The sequence below is a fragment of the Bufo bufo genome, chromosome 5 (genome assembly GCF_905171765.1).
Source record: "Bufo bufo chromosome 5, aBufBuf1.1, whole genome shotgun sequence".
NCBI lineage: Eukaryota > Metazoa > Chordata > Amphibia > Anura > Bufonidae > Bufo > Bufo bufo.
The window spans coordinates 333737713-333755039 of record NC_053393.1 but is presented as its reverse complement, the minus strand read 5'-3'; the positions used below and the strand labels follow the sequence as shown (position 1 = coordinate 333755039).

General features: G+C 39.2%; 1 protein-coding gene across 5 annotated transcripts in view; it reads right to left on the bottom strand.

The window, feature by feature from the left end:
* The window catches only part of LOC121001078 (cadherin-10-like), a 461949-nt gene that overhangs the window by 271541 nt on the left and 173081 nt on the right, over positions 1-17327 (bottom strand). For all 5 annotated transcript variants that reach the window (XM_040431978.1, XM_040431980.1, XM_040431979.1 and 2 more), the window contains exon 2: positions 9504-9798. In XM_040431978.1, coding sequence (XP_040287912.1) covers positions 9504-9798 — 295 coding nt within the window. The remainder of the gene's footprint in view (positions 1-9503; positions 9799-17327) is intronic.

The window sequence follows — 17327 nt, the reverse complement described above, 5'->3', positions numbered from 1 at the left end:
GAGTCAGGGTCACCTAGAATCAAGCCAGCAAGGAAACACAATACATGAAAGGACTTATCTGAACAAGCAGTAACAGAGGTCTCCAGCAGTGAACACTTCAATCCAGGAAGTAGTATAAACCGCAAAGTAAGGCAGTATGGGAGGGAATATAAAGGGAAGCAATTAGTGTAAATAGGTGACAGCTGGAAGAAGGAAAGGAGATGACAAAGTGAAACCAAAACAAAGAACATCATGCAAGAGGTACAGAAGAACGTTTGCCAGACCTTCTCAGAGAGCTGGCGGTGACAATTATATTTGTGTGTCAGGGGTACAAAGTACAATTTTGCATTGCACCCACAAAAACAATCGCTGTAGGTCACCCACAGAATTAACAGCTAGATTTATGATTAGCTTTCTGTGGCAGGGGTGCAAAGATGGTGCATTGCACCCACAAAAAATTGCACTAACACTGTCCCTCACTTCAGCTGCCTGCTTACTTTCCCTTCACTACTGAGAACTGATGGGTGGTGCTACATGTGATCCAGCTTATATAGAGGCTGGGTCACATGATGCACTGGCCAATTACAGCCATGCCATTAGTAGGCATGGCTGCGATGGCTTCTTAGGACACACAGCTTAAAAGCTTGTTGATTGGCTGCCCTGCAGCCTTTCAACAAGCTTTGTTAAATGCCCGAACACCGAACTCGAACCCGAACTTTTCCGGAAAAGTTCGGGTTCGGGTCCGAGTACCAAACATTTTAAAGTTTGGTACGGACCCGAACTTTACAGTTCGGGTTCGCTCAACACTAGTCATTATCAGTAAAAGGTGTTGTGGTCATGCAGGCACACTACTGCTCCATTTACACAAGGTACTCAGGGACCTCTGTTCTTTTTTTTTTAACAAATCTTTATTTATCACGGCAAGCATGGTAAAAAAGACAATAACAATGCGGGCAACAGCCCAACAATCGAGGAGACATATGCAGTACAATGATATGAATATAAGTACATAATCATAGATGTTCAAGCAATGAATAAAGGTGAGCTAGTCAAGCGGACCTAACAAGAGTAGTACGTGTGTCGAGTAAGGAGGGACAGATACCTCTAAGGCACAATCACTCCAGTGCACAGGACATAGGTGGTACAGGCTAGGAGCAGTAAAAAGGTATACTGATATAGAGTGAGACATGACCATTTGTAACTTGAACAAGCGTGATATACAAAATAGAGTGAATAGCACAAATGAAAAGTTACTAAGGGGGGGGGAGAGTATACAGAAACCCCGGTAGAAAGACACTGGTTTCCCTATTCTGCTTCCAACCAACTCAACCACGGTCTCCACATGGGACCTCTGTTCTTTTGATCAATGGTTGTTCCAGCGGTGGGGGTCCCATATGTTGTATACAGCATAGTACAATATTATTGTACAATTTATTATGTCATGATTTAGGCAATGAACATTAGCGATCACTGCATATGATGATGATTATTATTATTATTATCATTATTATTATTATTACTTTTACCCATTTCAAGACCATTTTTATGTCATTTCTATAATATCATTCTTTATTTTTCTTTCGTTTTTCTGAGAAACTATAAAACAATGGTTTGTTTTGCAAATTTTCCGAATTTTTTTTTTTTTTTACAGTGCAAATTATAACTTTTTTTTATTATGTCCTCTTTCTAAAAGTTTTTTTTTATATATATGACATGTATGTGTTATGGTCACTGGGGGCAGGGCTACAAACTGTGTTGTTGCATGTGGTGGCATTTTCAAAATGTTTTTTAGATATATATATATATATATATATTCTTTTTTAACTTGTTCTTATTATCATTATGAAAATGATATAAAATGATATATCTCTTTTTAGATCAGCAGATGCAAGTTCATGGATTCAATAAAAAATAATAATAAATATTTCAATTTATCTGCGTAGCTGATATGAATGTGAGTGTTGCTCTTGAAGAACTACTAGGTTTATAGCAGCAGAGTTTTTGTATTGAGAAATTCCAGTGATTTAAATCTGGTATGTATGTATGTATAAAAGAGATAAATCATTCTGTCGGTATCTGTAAAAACAGATGTACATAAAATATAGTAAACAGAACACAGTGTTATTTTAAGTGAATAAATGTTGGAAAACAGATACTGCAACCTTCTGTTACTAAGGTTCAGTTAAAGTGGTTGTCTAGGATTCAAAAATATATATGACTGCACCTATTCATAAATTGTGTCTGGTACTGCTGCTCAACTCTATTGAAGTGAAGTGGGTTCAGTGGCAATGGTGAACAGGTGTTATGGATAGGTGCAGTGCTCTTTTTGGAAGAAGGCAGCCGTATTAGTCTAAGAATACAAAACCTCTCTACAGGAGATATACCAGATTTCCTCAAACAGCTGATTAGCGGGGGTCCCAGGTGTCGGACCCCTGTCAATCTGATATTGATGACCTATCCTGAGGATAGGTCATCAATATGAAAAAGCCCAGACAACCACTTTAAGTCTTATTTATACCATTTACATCTTCATTGCTGTCGGAAGATGCGCCTAATTTATGACGGGGTGTGCAAATGCTGGAAAATCTATGCCAGTTCCTGGCTGGTCTAGTTTTCTGCAATATCTTTTTCTGGCATAAAATTAGTAGAGGCAGAGGCCCAGTTATACTCCTGCTCTGCCCCTCAGCATTCATTTGCGTTGAATGCGGTATAAAAATGTCCGTGAGACAAATATTGTCACATGAGTGTTTAAAAAATAACAGAAAAGTGGTTGCGCTATAATTTAACTATTCGTAAATGACCCCAAATGATTGAGGTGTCCAGACCAGAGATAGTTTCCCCTAATGAGCTAGTGTTTTGCTCATTCATCAGGTTATCAGAGGCACCTGTACATATTAAGATTATCTGGAATGAATGTTTGTCCCCAATACTCTGCCTGACAATTAGGCAGTGTAAATAATTTGCACCATAAGAGGATCAATCTCATCTCAGAGGTAAGGTGCAATTAGTGATTACCATGCATTGTGGAAAATAAGAGTGGAAAACTGAATGACAATCACAAGGAACAGAGCATAGACCAAAATAATCTTAGGTTAGATTCACAGGACAGTGAAAAAAAAAGGATGCAAAAATATGGCAAAATTATCGATTTTAACGGCCACTTTTGTAACTGATTTTCTGAGAAACGTTCTTCAAAAATAGTCCCCTTTAATAGTATGGGGGCTGTCGGTCAGTGAAAATGGACAAAATAACTAGTGATGAGCGGCAAGGGCAATATTCGAATGCGCGATATTTCGCAAATATTCGGGTGAATATTCGCCATATCTTCGAGAATTTGCGAATTCATGATCTCCAGGCATTATTTTCTTGATTGACAAAATTCGCAAAAAATTTGCCTAAACTAATCGCATAAAAATTCGCATGAACTAGTATTTAAAAAAAATATAGAATATTCGCGATTACGAATATATTTTGCGATATTCTAAATATTCGCAAATTCTCGAAGTGCCGATATTCGCGATTAAAATTCGCAATTCGAATATTCGTGATCAACACAAAAAATAACGTGAATAACCTCACCCTTAGACCAACGCCAGGAGTGGAGCCTACACAGAGATAAGGTCTAAGGGAAAGATCTGCACCTGTTCTGTTCCTGATCCTCATCTGTTTGGCTAAGGCCTCCTGCACACAACTGTATTTTTTTTTTCCATTTCCGTTCCGTTTTTTTGCGTTCCATTTGTGGTCTGTATGCGAAACCATTCACTTTAACGGGTCCGCAAAAACAACGGAAGGTACTCCATATGCATTCCGTTTTCGTGTTTCCGTATTTCCGTTCCGTTCAAAGATAGAACATGTGCTATTATAGCCCCCAAATCACATTCCGTGGCTCCATTCAGGTCAATGGTTCCGCAAAAATAACAGAATGCATACGGATGCATCTGTATGGCTTCCATATCTGTTGCGTTTTTGCTGAACCATCTATTGAAAATTATATGCCCAACCCAATTTTTTTATGTACTTACTGTTTAAACATTATTATATGCTTCCGCTTCCGTTTGCGATTCGCAAAAAACGGATCACAAATGGAAACCAAACGGAAAAACGGAATGGCAAAACGGAACAGAAACGGAATGGAAAAACTACCGAAACAAAAAAACGGATCTGTTTAAAAAGTACTGCAAAACCATACGGTTGTGTGCAGGAGGCCTAACAGTCATGCAAAACACTTAACAAACACTGGAAGAGATTCATCAAAGCTGATATAAAGGATAACTGGCTTAGTTGCCCATAGCAACTAATCAGATTCCACCATTCATTTTTCAGAGCTCCTTTGGAAAATGAAAGCTGGAATCTGATTGGTTGCTGCTGTTTCTTTATAGCAGTTTTGATAAATCTTCCCCTTAAACGTTGCTGATACTGTATTAGACTGCAATTTTTCTGCACAAAAATTCAATTGGAAAAATCGCATTTAGGGCTCATGCACATGGCCGTTGCCCAGCCGTGGCCATATTGCAGCCCGCATACAGCAGGTCCGCAATACATGGGCACCAGCTGTGTGCACCCCACATCACAGATGCGGACCCATTAACTTGAATGTGTCCGCAATCCAGGAGATGCAGGGCGGAATGAAGGCACAGATCTGAAGCCCACAGAGTGCTTCCGTGGGTTTTCAGTCCGTGCCTCTGCACCGCAAAAAAGTAGTGCATGCACTACTTTTTAGTGGTGCTGACCATCGGATGTGGATCATGGACCCCATTCAATTGATGCCGGATTGCGGTCCGCAGCATGGGGCTGGTCAGCATACGGCCGTGTGCATGAGCCTTAAATCCGCATAATGTGCAGCCACATGAATTTTGGTGCAAGGGGTCAAAAAGTGTGTGACTTAGCAGAAAAGGTGTGTGGCTCCAGATACGACCTGGCATCAGATTGTGCCAACATTTCTGGCATAAACATCAGAAGGAAAGTAAACAATTAATTGTTGTTTTCAACTTTTATACAAGCAGTTGTACTTTAGATATGCCCAATTTATCATATTACACAATCCACTGTGATAATTCTGGCATATTTAGGCCCCTTTCACATGGGCGAGAATTCCGTACAGGTGCAATGCGTGAGGTGAACGCATTGCACCTGCACTGAACCTGGACCCATTCACTGCAATGGGGCTGTGCAGATGTTGTGCGTTGTGTGAAAATCGCAGCATGCTCTATATTGTGTGTTTTTCACGTTACGCAGGGCCCATAAAAGTGAATGGAGCTACGTGAAAATTGCAAGTGCGGATGCGGTGTGATTTTCACGCATGGTTGCTAGGTGACGATCGGGATGGGGACCCGATCTTTATCATTTTTCCTTATAACATGGTTAGAAGGGAAAATAATAGCATTATTAATACAGAATGCTAAGTAAATTAGGGATGGAGGGGTTAAAAAATTAAAATAAAATATTTAAACTCACCTCATCCACCTCACCTCAGCCCAGCTCGTCTTTGTTCTTCTTCTTTGAGGACCTGGGAGGAAAAGGACCTTTGTTGACGTCACTGTGCTCATCACATGGTCCATCACCATGGTGATGGACCATGTGATGGACTATTTCATGAGCGCATTGACGTCACCAAAGGTCCTTTTCCTCCCAGGAACTCAAATAAGAAGAAAGAAGACGAGCTGGGCTGCACGAACAAGTGGATGAGGTGAGTTTAATTATTTGTTTTTTATTTATTTTTTAACCTCTCCATCCCTAATTTACTTAGCATTCTGCATTAAGAATGCTATTATTTTCCCTGGGTCTGGGTACCAAACATCACGCGCGTGCAAAACGCATTAAAACGCTTTGCACTTGCGTGGAATAAATTGCACATTTTCCCGCAACACACCAGCATCTTTTCCGGCAAAGCACCCGCAACGCACCCGCAACGCCCGTGTGAAAGAGGCCTTAAAGACTCTCTGGGGGAGATTTATCAAACTGATGTAAGGGAAAACTGACTTAGTAGCCCACAACTAAGCCAGTTTTCCTGTCTCAATATCTAGCCTGTCTAACTGATAGCATATCTAAACAATTATATGCATGCTCAAAATAAAAACACAAATACACATGAATGAGAATTTTTTTTGATTATGAGAGGGTCATGAAAAAAAGGATGTGGTAGGGTGGAGGACACACATTCTGGGAATTCTTCATCTGTTACACAGTTGAATAGTAAGAAGATACAAGAAGGAGCATGTAAGGATTGAGGAAAACTGCTTCCAGGAGTTTGTGTTAGAATCTCCTGATGGAAGTTGCTAATTTTATCTCTAAAGAATAAGACAAGTTCTTGAGCACTGTGATTAGTAATAGATGTCTGTACTTTGGCACTGAGAAGGAAGTTAAAATTGTCAAAGAGGTGTTTTGGATTGCTGTAAAGTGAGGGGATGAGAGAAGCAAAGTTGTTTTGTCTGTCAAAGCAAACACTAAGCTGAATTGTTTTACTTTAGATTTATTGCAAAGCTTTCCATTCTTTTTTTCTGAAGCATACAAACTTTAACAGCTTTGAAAACAGCTTTTTTGGGAAAAAAACTTTTAATTCTGGCAATTTTGCTAAAGACTTGTTTCTTGTTGCATGTGATTTAATCATATGTAGGGGAGTTGATAGGTTCTCAAAAGATCCAGGGCCCAAGCCCCAATGAATATGGCCCAGTTCTCTAAGTGCCCCCCTCCCCCCCACACATCACATTTATTATTCAGTCCCATGTAAATAACATTATTCCCCCCACCAGCCACCTTCAACATACAGTCCCATGCAAATAACATTGCCTCCTCAACCATCAGTCCCATGTAAATAACATCACTCCCTACCTCAGACCCCTGTAATATTCAGTCTCATGTAAATTACATCACTCCCTCCCACCGCCGCCATCAACATACAGTCCCATGTAAATAGCATCACTCCCTCCCACAGCCGCCTTCAACATACAATCCCATGAAAATAACATCACCCTGCTCCAGCCCCCTCTAACAACATTCAATCCCATGTAAGTAACATCACTCCCTCCCACAGCCGCCATCAACATACAGTCCCATGTAAATAACATCACTCCCTCCCCCAGCCCCCTCCAACATACAGTCCAATATAAATAACATCACTCCCTCCTACAGCTACCATCAACATACAGTCCCATGAAAATAACATGACCCTCTCCCTAGCCACCTCCAACACACAGTTTTCCATGTAAATAACATCCCTCCCTTCAGCCCTAACATACAGTCCAAGTTTAATAACTCACAGCATTGCTCTGCCTCTCCCTTCACTTACCTCTCCTCATGTACAGACATCAACACAGCTTCTTCCCCCAAAACTTCTCCTCTTCACTGTCGTCCTCTCCTGCACTGGTCACATAATGGTCACATCATCGCAGGTCCTTCACAACCACTATCTGTTTTACTGGTCACATCACCTATGATCTCACCACAGGTCCTTCAGCTCTCCCAGTGCATTAGATTCAATTGTATTGCCGTCCTGAGGACAGCAATGCAGTTGTATCTAGCAGGCAGGCAGTATATTTGGGACCTGGGACAAAACATCAGGGGCCCAGACCCCAAATTTTTTAGCCTAGCAACACCTCTGATCATATGTGTTGGTGTCAACAGTTGTTAGAGTTAAAAACATTTTTTAATCCCCCTATAATGGCCAGTGGGTGTGGACCCACTGTACCAACTAGCTGGTTTGACTTTGGGCTAGTCATAAAAGTTTTGTTATCCTGGAGATCTTCTGGTTTTCATCCTTATGAAACCCCAGGGGTCAGGCAATACTTGTAGCTGGTAAACAGGCAGAGGTAAGGACAGGCAGAATTTGTTCAATTCTGAAAAACAAGTCTGAGGTTAGGGCAAGAGCAAAGGGTCAGTATGGTAGGCAGGCTAAGGTTAGTGATGGACTCCATCACTAACCTTAGCCTGCCTACCATACTGACCCTTTGCTCTTGCCCTAACCTCGGACTTGTCTTTCAGAATTGAACAAATTCTGCCTGTCCTTACCTCTGCCTCTAACTGACTCAGTTAATAGGCAAAAGTTTGATACATGGGCAGAAAGTCAGAATAGCACACCTTCCCTGGTTAACTAGACAACTAGGAACCTAAAGCTCAGGCACCTTCCTCCAGGAGAAAGTGCCTTAAATACCCACAGGTGTCCAGCCATTGGCTGCTAGAGATTTAAAACAATTGCATACTAGATCTTTAAGAGTCAGGAAATGGGAGTGCACACCCCAAGACAAACAGATACAGTCCTTGTAGACTGGTACTGGCTGCAGCTTCCAAAGTAGGACACAGGAGTAAGATGGCCGTTCCCTACATGAAGGCAGAGAATAGCTAGCAGGACTAGCTGCCAAGCAAGGTGAGTGATGTGACACCCATGCTTGCTCCGGATAGTTGGACAGCGACTGACATAGAGTTCCGCTGTGACAACCCCCTTCCATCTTTTTTATATTTTTCCTGTGTTAGGGTCCATTCACACGTCCATTGTTTCTTTCCTGATCTGTTCCGTTTTTTGCGGAACAGATCTGGACCAGATCTGTACCCATTCATTTTCAATGGGTCCTGAAAAAAAATCAGACATTGAGCTGTCCGATTTTTTTCAGGACCCATTGAAAATTAATGGGTACAGATCTGGTCCAGATCTGTGCCGCAAAAAATGGAACAGATCAGGAAAGAAACAACGGACGTGTGAATGGACCCTTCGGCTCATGAGGACCTGTTTTTTGCAGGACCAATTGTATTTTTAATGACATCATTTTTAAATATATAGCGGTAGATTTATCAAAACTGGTGTACAGGAAAACTGCCCATAACAACCAATCAGATTCCACCTTTCATCTTTCAGAGCTCCAATTTGATAAATATCCCCAATAATTTATTAAAAGGGGAACGTAAAATAAAAGCAGTAATTCTGTAGGTTTTTTATTCATCTATTATCGGGGACTTGATTTTTTGCAGGATGAGTTAAAATTTTGATTGGTACCATTTTGAGATACATACAACTTTCCATTTATCTTTGAGTCAGGATGAAGAAAACCACTAAAAGCACCCACAAGATTAGCATGACAAAATGTATGTCACAGGTCGGGAACCACTATAATAAAATGCTGTATTTCATTTAACTTCTGTAGGCTTTGTTTATACTTGAAAGCCAGTTGTAGACATTGGGGGATATTTTAACAGAAATTTTTTTGTCCATAGTAACCAATAATGACAGTTTTCATTTTTCTATAGCACAATAATATATTAAAGATATGCTTAACCAATAAATTTTTTATCTCAAATGATGGATTCAGGAATCTGGTTTACATTCACAACCAATACAAGTTAATTATAAAAAAAAAATGATGCAGTGAAGCGGTGTATTTTTGCCTATGATTGTTGCAAAAAATATTAGTTTTAATTTTTTTCACAGACCTTGGTTAAATATGATTTATTTTCATTTTTATGCAAAAGTTTTGTCACTTAAGGATACAACCAACAAATATTCAGAATGAAATCTGAGAGACAAATATGTTTCTTACCAACATCAGACATTTCAGGGACACTGGCAGTATAAGTGTGCTCTAGAAAAGTGGGCTCATTATCATTAATGTCATGTATCTTTATGACAAACTCAGATTCTGGTTCCACAGGTCTCCCTGTCCTTCTATTTATTGCTTGGGCACGCAAGGTGTAAAAGGCTTTTTCTTCTCTGTCAATTCGTCGTGTGGCATGAATGTCACCTGTTGTCTCATCAATGACAAAAAGTGTCCCAGCTCCATCTCCTGAGAGGATATATTTCAGATTTTTGTCTCCTTTATCTTGATCTGAATGGAGCTATAGAAAAGAAGAAAATAAAAAAAAGATAAAATTAATGCTTGTATATACAGTATGTGTAAGGACACTTGCTATGACATACATATCATAGTTAACTATATATCATAACACTGCCATAAAATGATAGATGATCTTTTTGCCAGATACCAGATCTGGAGCAAACTAGAAAAATGTACATTTCATAGAATTCAAGGAAATTTGAAGCTATAATATTTACATTACATGACATAGTTATTTTTAGCATTTGCATTGATAATGGTAATTGATATTGTTAGTAGGTTCAATATACTGCACTTTGTACAACATGACTATAATGAAATGTTTAAGGGTATAATGTATTCACATGAGGGCTCTTAGAAGTTTATTGGGGAGGATTTACTAACACCAGTATTTCACTTCTCTGACTTAGTTCAAACTGTGCAAGATTAACGCCTTAACCCTTAAGGATCTCTGATATATATACAAACCGGATTCCAAAAAAGTTGGGACACTAAACAAATTGTGAATAAAAACTGAATGCAATGATGTGGAGATGGCAAATGTCAATATTTTATTTGTAATAGAACATAGATGACAGATCAAACGTTTAATCCGAGTAAATGTATCATTTTAAAGGAAATATACGTTAATTCCAATTTTCACGGTGTCAACAAATCCCAAAAAAGTTGGGACAAGTAGCAATATAAGGCTGAAAAAAGTAAATTTGAGCATAACGAAGAGCTGGAAGACCAATTAAAACTAATTAGGTCAATTGGCAACATGATTGGGTATAAAAAGAGATTCTCAGAGTGGCAGTGTCTCTCAGAAGCCAAGATGGGTAGAGGATCACCAATTCCCACAATGTTGCGCAGAAAGATAGTGGAGCAATATCAGAAAGGTCTTACCCAGCGAAAAATTGAAAAGACTTTGCATCTATCATCATCAACTGTGCATAACATCATCCGAAGATTCAGAGATTCTGGAACAATCTCTGTGCGTAAGGGTCAAGGCCGTAAAACCATACTGGATGCCCGTGATCTCCGGGCCCTTAAACGACACTGCACCACAAACAGGAATGCTACTGTAAAGGAAATCACAGAATGGGCTCAGGAATACTTCCAGAAACCATTGTCAGTGAACACAATCCACCGTGCCATCCGCCGTTGCCAGCTGAAACTCTACGGTGCAAAGAAGAAGCCATTTCTAAGCAAGATCCACAAGCTCAGGCGTTTTCACTGGGCCAGGGATCATTTAAAATGGAGTGTGGCAAAATGGAAGACTGTTCTGTGGTCAGACGAGTCACGATTCGAAGTTCTTTTTGGAAATCTGGGACGCCATGTCATCCGGACCAAAGAGGACAAGGACAACCCAAGTTGTTATCAATGCTCAGTTCAGAAGCCTGCATCTCTGATGGTATGGGGTTGCATGAGTGCGTGTGGCATGGGCAGCTTGCATGTCTGGAAAGGCACCATCAATGCAGAAAAATATATTCAGGTTCTAGAACAACATATGCTCCCATCCAGACGTCATCTCTTTCAGGGAAGACCCTGCATTTTTCAACAAGATAATGCCAGACCACATTCTGCATCAATCACAACATCATGGCTGCGTAGGAGAAGGATCCGGGTACTGAAATGGCCAGTCTGCAGTCCAGATCTTTCACCTATAGAGAACATTTTGCGCATCATAAAGAGGAAGGTGCAACAAAGAAGGCCCAAGACGATTGAACAGTTAGAGGCCTGTATTAGACAAGAATGGGAGAGCATTCCTATTTCTAAACTTGAGAAACTGGTCTCCTCGGTCCCCAGATGTCTGTTGAGTGTTGTAAGAAGAAGGGGAGATGCCACACAGTGGTGAAGATGGCCTTGTCCCAACTTTTTTGGGATTTGTTGACACCATGAAATTCTGATTCAACATATTTTTCTCTTAAAATGGTACATTTTCTCAGTTTAAACTTTTGTTCCGTGATTTATGTTCTATTCTGAATAAAATATTAGAAGTTGGCACCTCCACATCATTGCATTCAGTTTTTATTCACGATTTGTATAGTGTCCCAACTTTTTTGGAATGAAAAATGGTGGCACCAGCAGATGAAAGAAAATGTGAGTGCACGTTCTAAAGGGAATAGACTTCTTACCCCAATAATAGTCCAGAAAATGAACGGCACTCCATTAGATAGTAGAAAAAATAACTCCTTTATTCACCCGTGCGGTGCAACGTTTCGGCTCAGTGCTGAAACGTCACACGGGTGAATAAAGGAGTTATTTTTTCTTATATCTAATGGAGTGCCGTTCATTTTCTGGACAATATATATATATATATATATATATATATATGTGTGTAGTGGAAGTCCCAACTTCAATCTTGGTGCCTGCTCAGTTAACTGGATGCTGTAGCTGCTTGGTGCCTACTGTTTTGCATAGCAGACACCCAGAGATATTATCCATGATCAGCTATAATGTTGATTACAGACTTTTAACCCCTCAGATGATGTGGTCAATTGTGACCACAGACTCTGTGTGGTGAAATCCTGGGAGCACTGCTCTACGAGGGCCTGTATGGTTCTCACATACCAAGATCAAGAGAGCCATTTGGCTGCTATGGTAGCCTTGGACCTTCTGAAGTTCATATGGAGCCATGTATAGGAACACAATGACTCTCCCATATGCTGCAATGTTAAATCATTGCAATATATGGGTGAATCAATCAGACAATCACATCCCTTAGGGGGCATTAAAAAAGGTCGAGAAAAAGTAAAAAAAATATATATATATATATTTTTTAATTTAAAAAATAATAATAATAAAAAATTCAAATCCCCCTTTCCGCGTATTAAAATTAACCAATAAAAGATAATTGGTATTGCCATATTCAAAATTTTTTGTACTATTAAAATATAAATGTAATTATGCTATATGGTTGTTATGACTATAGGTAGGGACAGACAAGGAGAGTGAACCTTTTCCCTACCAACTTGCAGTACAAACCCTGGATACCTTGGCAGCAACTGGTTGACGGTCCCTACACTATATAAGTGCAGAGGCAGACAAACAAACAAAGACAGACAAACACAATACCAAAGTCATACAAAAATTGGTCAGAACCAGGCAAGCGATGCAGTCCCAAACGAGAGACAGAGAGTGGTCAGAAGTAGTGTTGAGCGTGAATATTCAAATAGCAAATATTAATTTTGAATATTGCAACTTCGCTAATTCGCAAATAGTTTGAATATAGTGCTATATATTCGCTATATCGAATATTTGTAATTTTTTAACATCTGAAAACATGATTCCCCCTGCTTCTTTCTTGTGGGTCAATGAGTCATTGGCCCACAAGTAACTTAAGCAGGAAGGAGTCATGTTTTCATATGGGGAAAAAAATGCCGAATATTCCAAAAAACTAATATATAGCAATATAGCGAATATATTCGTTATTTTGAATATTAGCATTTTTTCCCCCAATCTGAACAGTTATTCGCATACTCCTCCCCGACAATCGTCCCCGTCACCATGGGAACGCCTGTGGGTTAGAAAATACCATCAGATCTGAGTTTTCCGTGAGATCGTAAAAACTCCGATCTGATGGTATGTTCTAGCCCACAGGCGTTCCCATGGTGACGGGAATGCTTGTTGGGGAAGAGTATGCCAAAGTGGAATAACAGCACAGATTGAAAAAAAAAATACCAATATTCTAAATAACGAATATATTCACTATATTGCTATAACTTCGTTTTTTAGAATATTCATCATATTCTAAAAAACGAAGTTATAGCAATATAGCGAATATTCGTAAAGTACACATAGACTGCAATTTAGCTAATATAGTACTATAGTATTTTTTTATAGAGTACTTTTTTTTCAAATCTGAAGTTCAGAAGAGAAAAATATATAATTAGACTATAAAAAAAGATTATAGCACTATATTGGCTAAATTGCAGTCTATATGTGTATTTTACGGATATTCGCTATATTGCTATAACTTAGTTTTTTAGAATATTTGTCATATTCTAAAACAAGAATATATAGCAATATAGCGAATATTCATAAAATACACATATAGCCTAGCCAAGTTAGGATAGTTGCCTTATACAGATAAAAATCGCAATACGCGAATAATTAAATCGCATATTATTCGCGAGAAATAGAATAATGATGAATATTCGATTTAGACGAATATAAGACGAATATTCAATCGAATATTCGTGAAATATCGCAAAATCGAATATGGCACCTCCGGCTCATCACTAGTCAGAAGACAAGCCAATATCAGAACCACACGGTGTGATCATGTATGAGCTCAGCATATGTGGGAGTCATGAAACCTACTATGGCTCCGGGAAAACAGTAGTAAAAAACAAATATGCAAAAATTAAAAGTCCTCCAGTATGTAAGAGGTTAAAAGAATTGTAAACATAGACTATTAAAAAGAAACTAAAATAGTCCCAACAACGACTCATTCTCCTTCACTTTAATCCTAATTATGTTTCATACAACCATTAAAATAACAAAAAAAACTAAACTTGAAATCTTCCAAGAGCTCAGCCTTGAACCACCACCTACTTACTATCTTATTTCTGACTATAAGACACCTGGCTGGAGCAGCAGCAACCTCCTGTTGCCCTGTTTGCAGTAGGACATAAACTAGGTTGCTAGGCTCCACAACCTAAGTATGTAATTCACAAGCCAAAAATGGAAATCATCAGCAAGAAATTATGCTATGTTCTCTGTGTTCCTTAGAAGATTTCAACTAGACTGTTTGTTTAAAGGAAATGTGTCACCAAAAAAGTTATCTGCCAGTTAAAATTGGATAACAACATATATCCTTTTTTCTTATCTGATTTTATTTTCTGCTTGCAGATTTATTTATTTTTTTATTCTATTTTCTGAACATGGTTGCCATGTTGCCTGATCTGTTCTTAATAGCTTTTACAAAGCATTAAAGAAATTGCTTTGCGGCAGCCACATGGTCCATAGACACAATGGTCAGGAGGGGACCTCGTTGACTTCTATAGGAGAGTTTTCTAGGCATGCTCTGTGACCTGTGTAGAGGTCATTGTGCAAAAAAAGAATAGATAAGCTTTTGACAATCATCTATGGTGATATATCCTTATCATTACAGGCAGGTTTAGAATAATATATAACTGCAGTAAAGAGATCTGTACAGACCATGGTGTGTTGCCTATAATTAGGTCCAGTGTAAAAACTGCAGGAATTTATGTTTTCTTAAATATAGATAGTGACATGGAGAATTTAAAGAAAAACATAATCAAAAATTCTTTAAAAATATGTTAAAAATAAAAATGTGATTTAAACAATAAGTAATTTTCTAATGACACATTCCCTTTAAGTTACATGCAGAAAATGATGCAAATTGGCAAACAATGGTGGCAAAATTATCTTATGTTTACATTAATTATTAACTTCTGGGTGGAATGTTTCTATGAATTATTTAAAGCAAATGTATCATCCAAAACAGACTTATTGTTTAAATCATGTTTGTATGTTTAACATATTTTTAAAGAATTTTTGTTGAAGTTACTATTTTTGATTTCTGATATTACAGACAGCTAGTTAATGTTATTCACTTCACTTGTCAGTGTTTTGTGCCTGATCAGGGTAAAAAAGCAGAAGCAACTCTCTATATGTTTATTTATATTTCCTGCTACTTAAATTGTCCTAATTTTGGAGTTTATTTTTTTAAGTTATTTTAAGTATTAAAATGATATTAGTAAGCCTTTAAAAACTGATCTTTGACCCATCAAGTGCTTCCCATTCCTCTCCCCAAATCTTATTGTGAGCTTTTGAGGAGGAAGTTTAAGACTTTTATTTGGAATGGGAAAAGACCCAGACTTTCTTATAACTCTCTTTCTAGGCCTAAATCAATGTGAGGATTGTTCTTCTAGACCCAGAGCTGTATGGCAGGGTGGTGTTTCTGTCAAGAGTGGTGGACTGGTTGAGATCTCCTAAGTTATGGAACAGGAATTAGTGAGATCCCCTTTTCGTTCTTTTCTGCTGGGAAACTTAAATTCCCCTACACTCCATAGCGTCCTCAGGCCTGTCATTTGAGCTACCATTAATGCTTGGAAGTGGTTTCAAGCGTCACATTGTGTGATATCCTACACTTAGCCCCCACTGATATCAGAGAGAGCATCCCACATTCCCTTAGTACATATTTCCTCCCCATCATAGAACTGCTTAATACTGACGGATCAGTACTTGACCCCCAACGACATGACTTTCCTCCTCCAAAATATGGAGAGAGATCTAATATATCCACTTGAATGGTACGAAGCACTAATCTCGTCCCCCAATACCTCCTAAACGTATTTCCTAATTATATAGTAGATTAAACACCCTGACACCTATCATCGAACTAACCTTCATTAGGGTTATTGGGCACAAGATTTGTCTCTGGAATTTTCATTCCCAGAAAAGGCACTATTTTTTATGATCCCACACAAATATTCCTGGTGTGTCCGTTTCCAGGAAAATGGATACAAACTGCTAACATGCTGGTGTAAAACCCCAGACAAGATCTATCTCTTTTCTGTTTTAGACATATGCTGGAGATTCCTAAAGGAGCAAGGCATTTTTCTCCATATTTGGTGGGATTGTCCTATTGTGAAGCCTTGGTGGCAAAAGATCTTTCCTATTAGTAACCAGATCTACGGCACTGGGGTCCGGATGTCACCTATCAAAGCACTTTTGGCTATGTATGACCCAACAGATGACCACAAGGCCACATTCTTATTTAAACAACTAATCATAGCAGCCCGCCTTCTTGTACCTAAATATTGGCTTTCCACAGCACTACTGGAGGTGGAGCAGTGGAAACAGAAGGTAGATCAGCTATACTGCTTCAAAGAACTATCATCTTGGGAAGTCCAAACTCACTTTAACATTCTCAAGCAATGGCAGGCTTGGAAATTCTTTTAGAACATGGAACACCCCCCCCCCCCCCCCCCCCCCCCCCACACACACACACACACACATGCACACACTCTAATAAATGGTTAGGATGTCTTTATTAATTTCCTTCCTTGTAACTATATCCCTCCCTCCTAACGTCTAGAACTTTGCTTCTGAAAAAAGAGTTTTTGTTTGTATTTTTATTTTATCCATGGTCTTTGGACACCCCATATCGCTTGTCATGGATACTTGACATTCGACAGTGACTTATACTTATTATTATATCTACTTTTCAGGGGCGTACCTAAAAATCATTGGGCCCCATAGCAAGAATCTGAACAGGGTGCTGCCCTCCCCCCATCAAGAATACCCATCCTGGTACACATATATGAACTTTTTATTGTCAGACCTCTTACTGTATGTGGCACACACGTCTGTTTATTATAGCCGCCGGGTTGTATGTTCACTGACCGGAGCGGTCCTTTCTTCATTATGGGCCGGGGTGGGGGGCTGCACTCACTGGCACACTGATGATTTTTCTTGAGGGCGGCAGTCAGATGGCGGGCACTCCGGGCAGCACGTGCATGCATCTGTGCGTGCTTGAGCCTGCCCTGTTCCTGCTGTGCCAGCTATACACTGGCG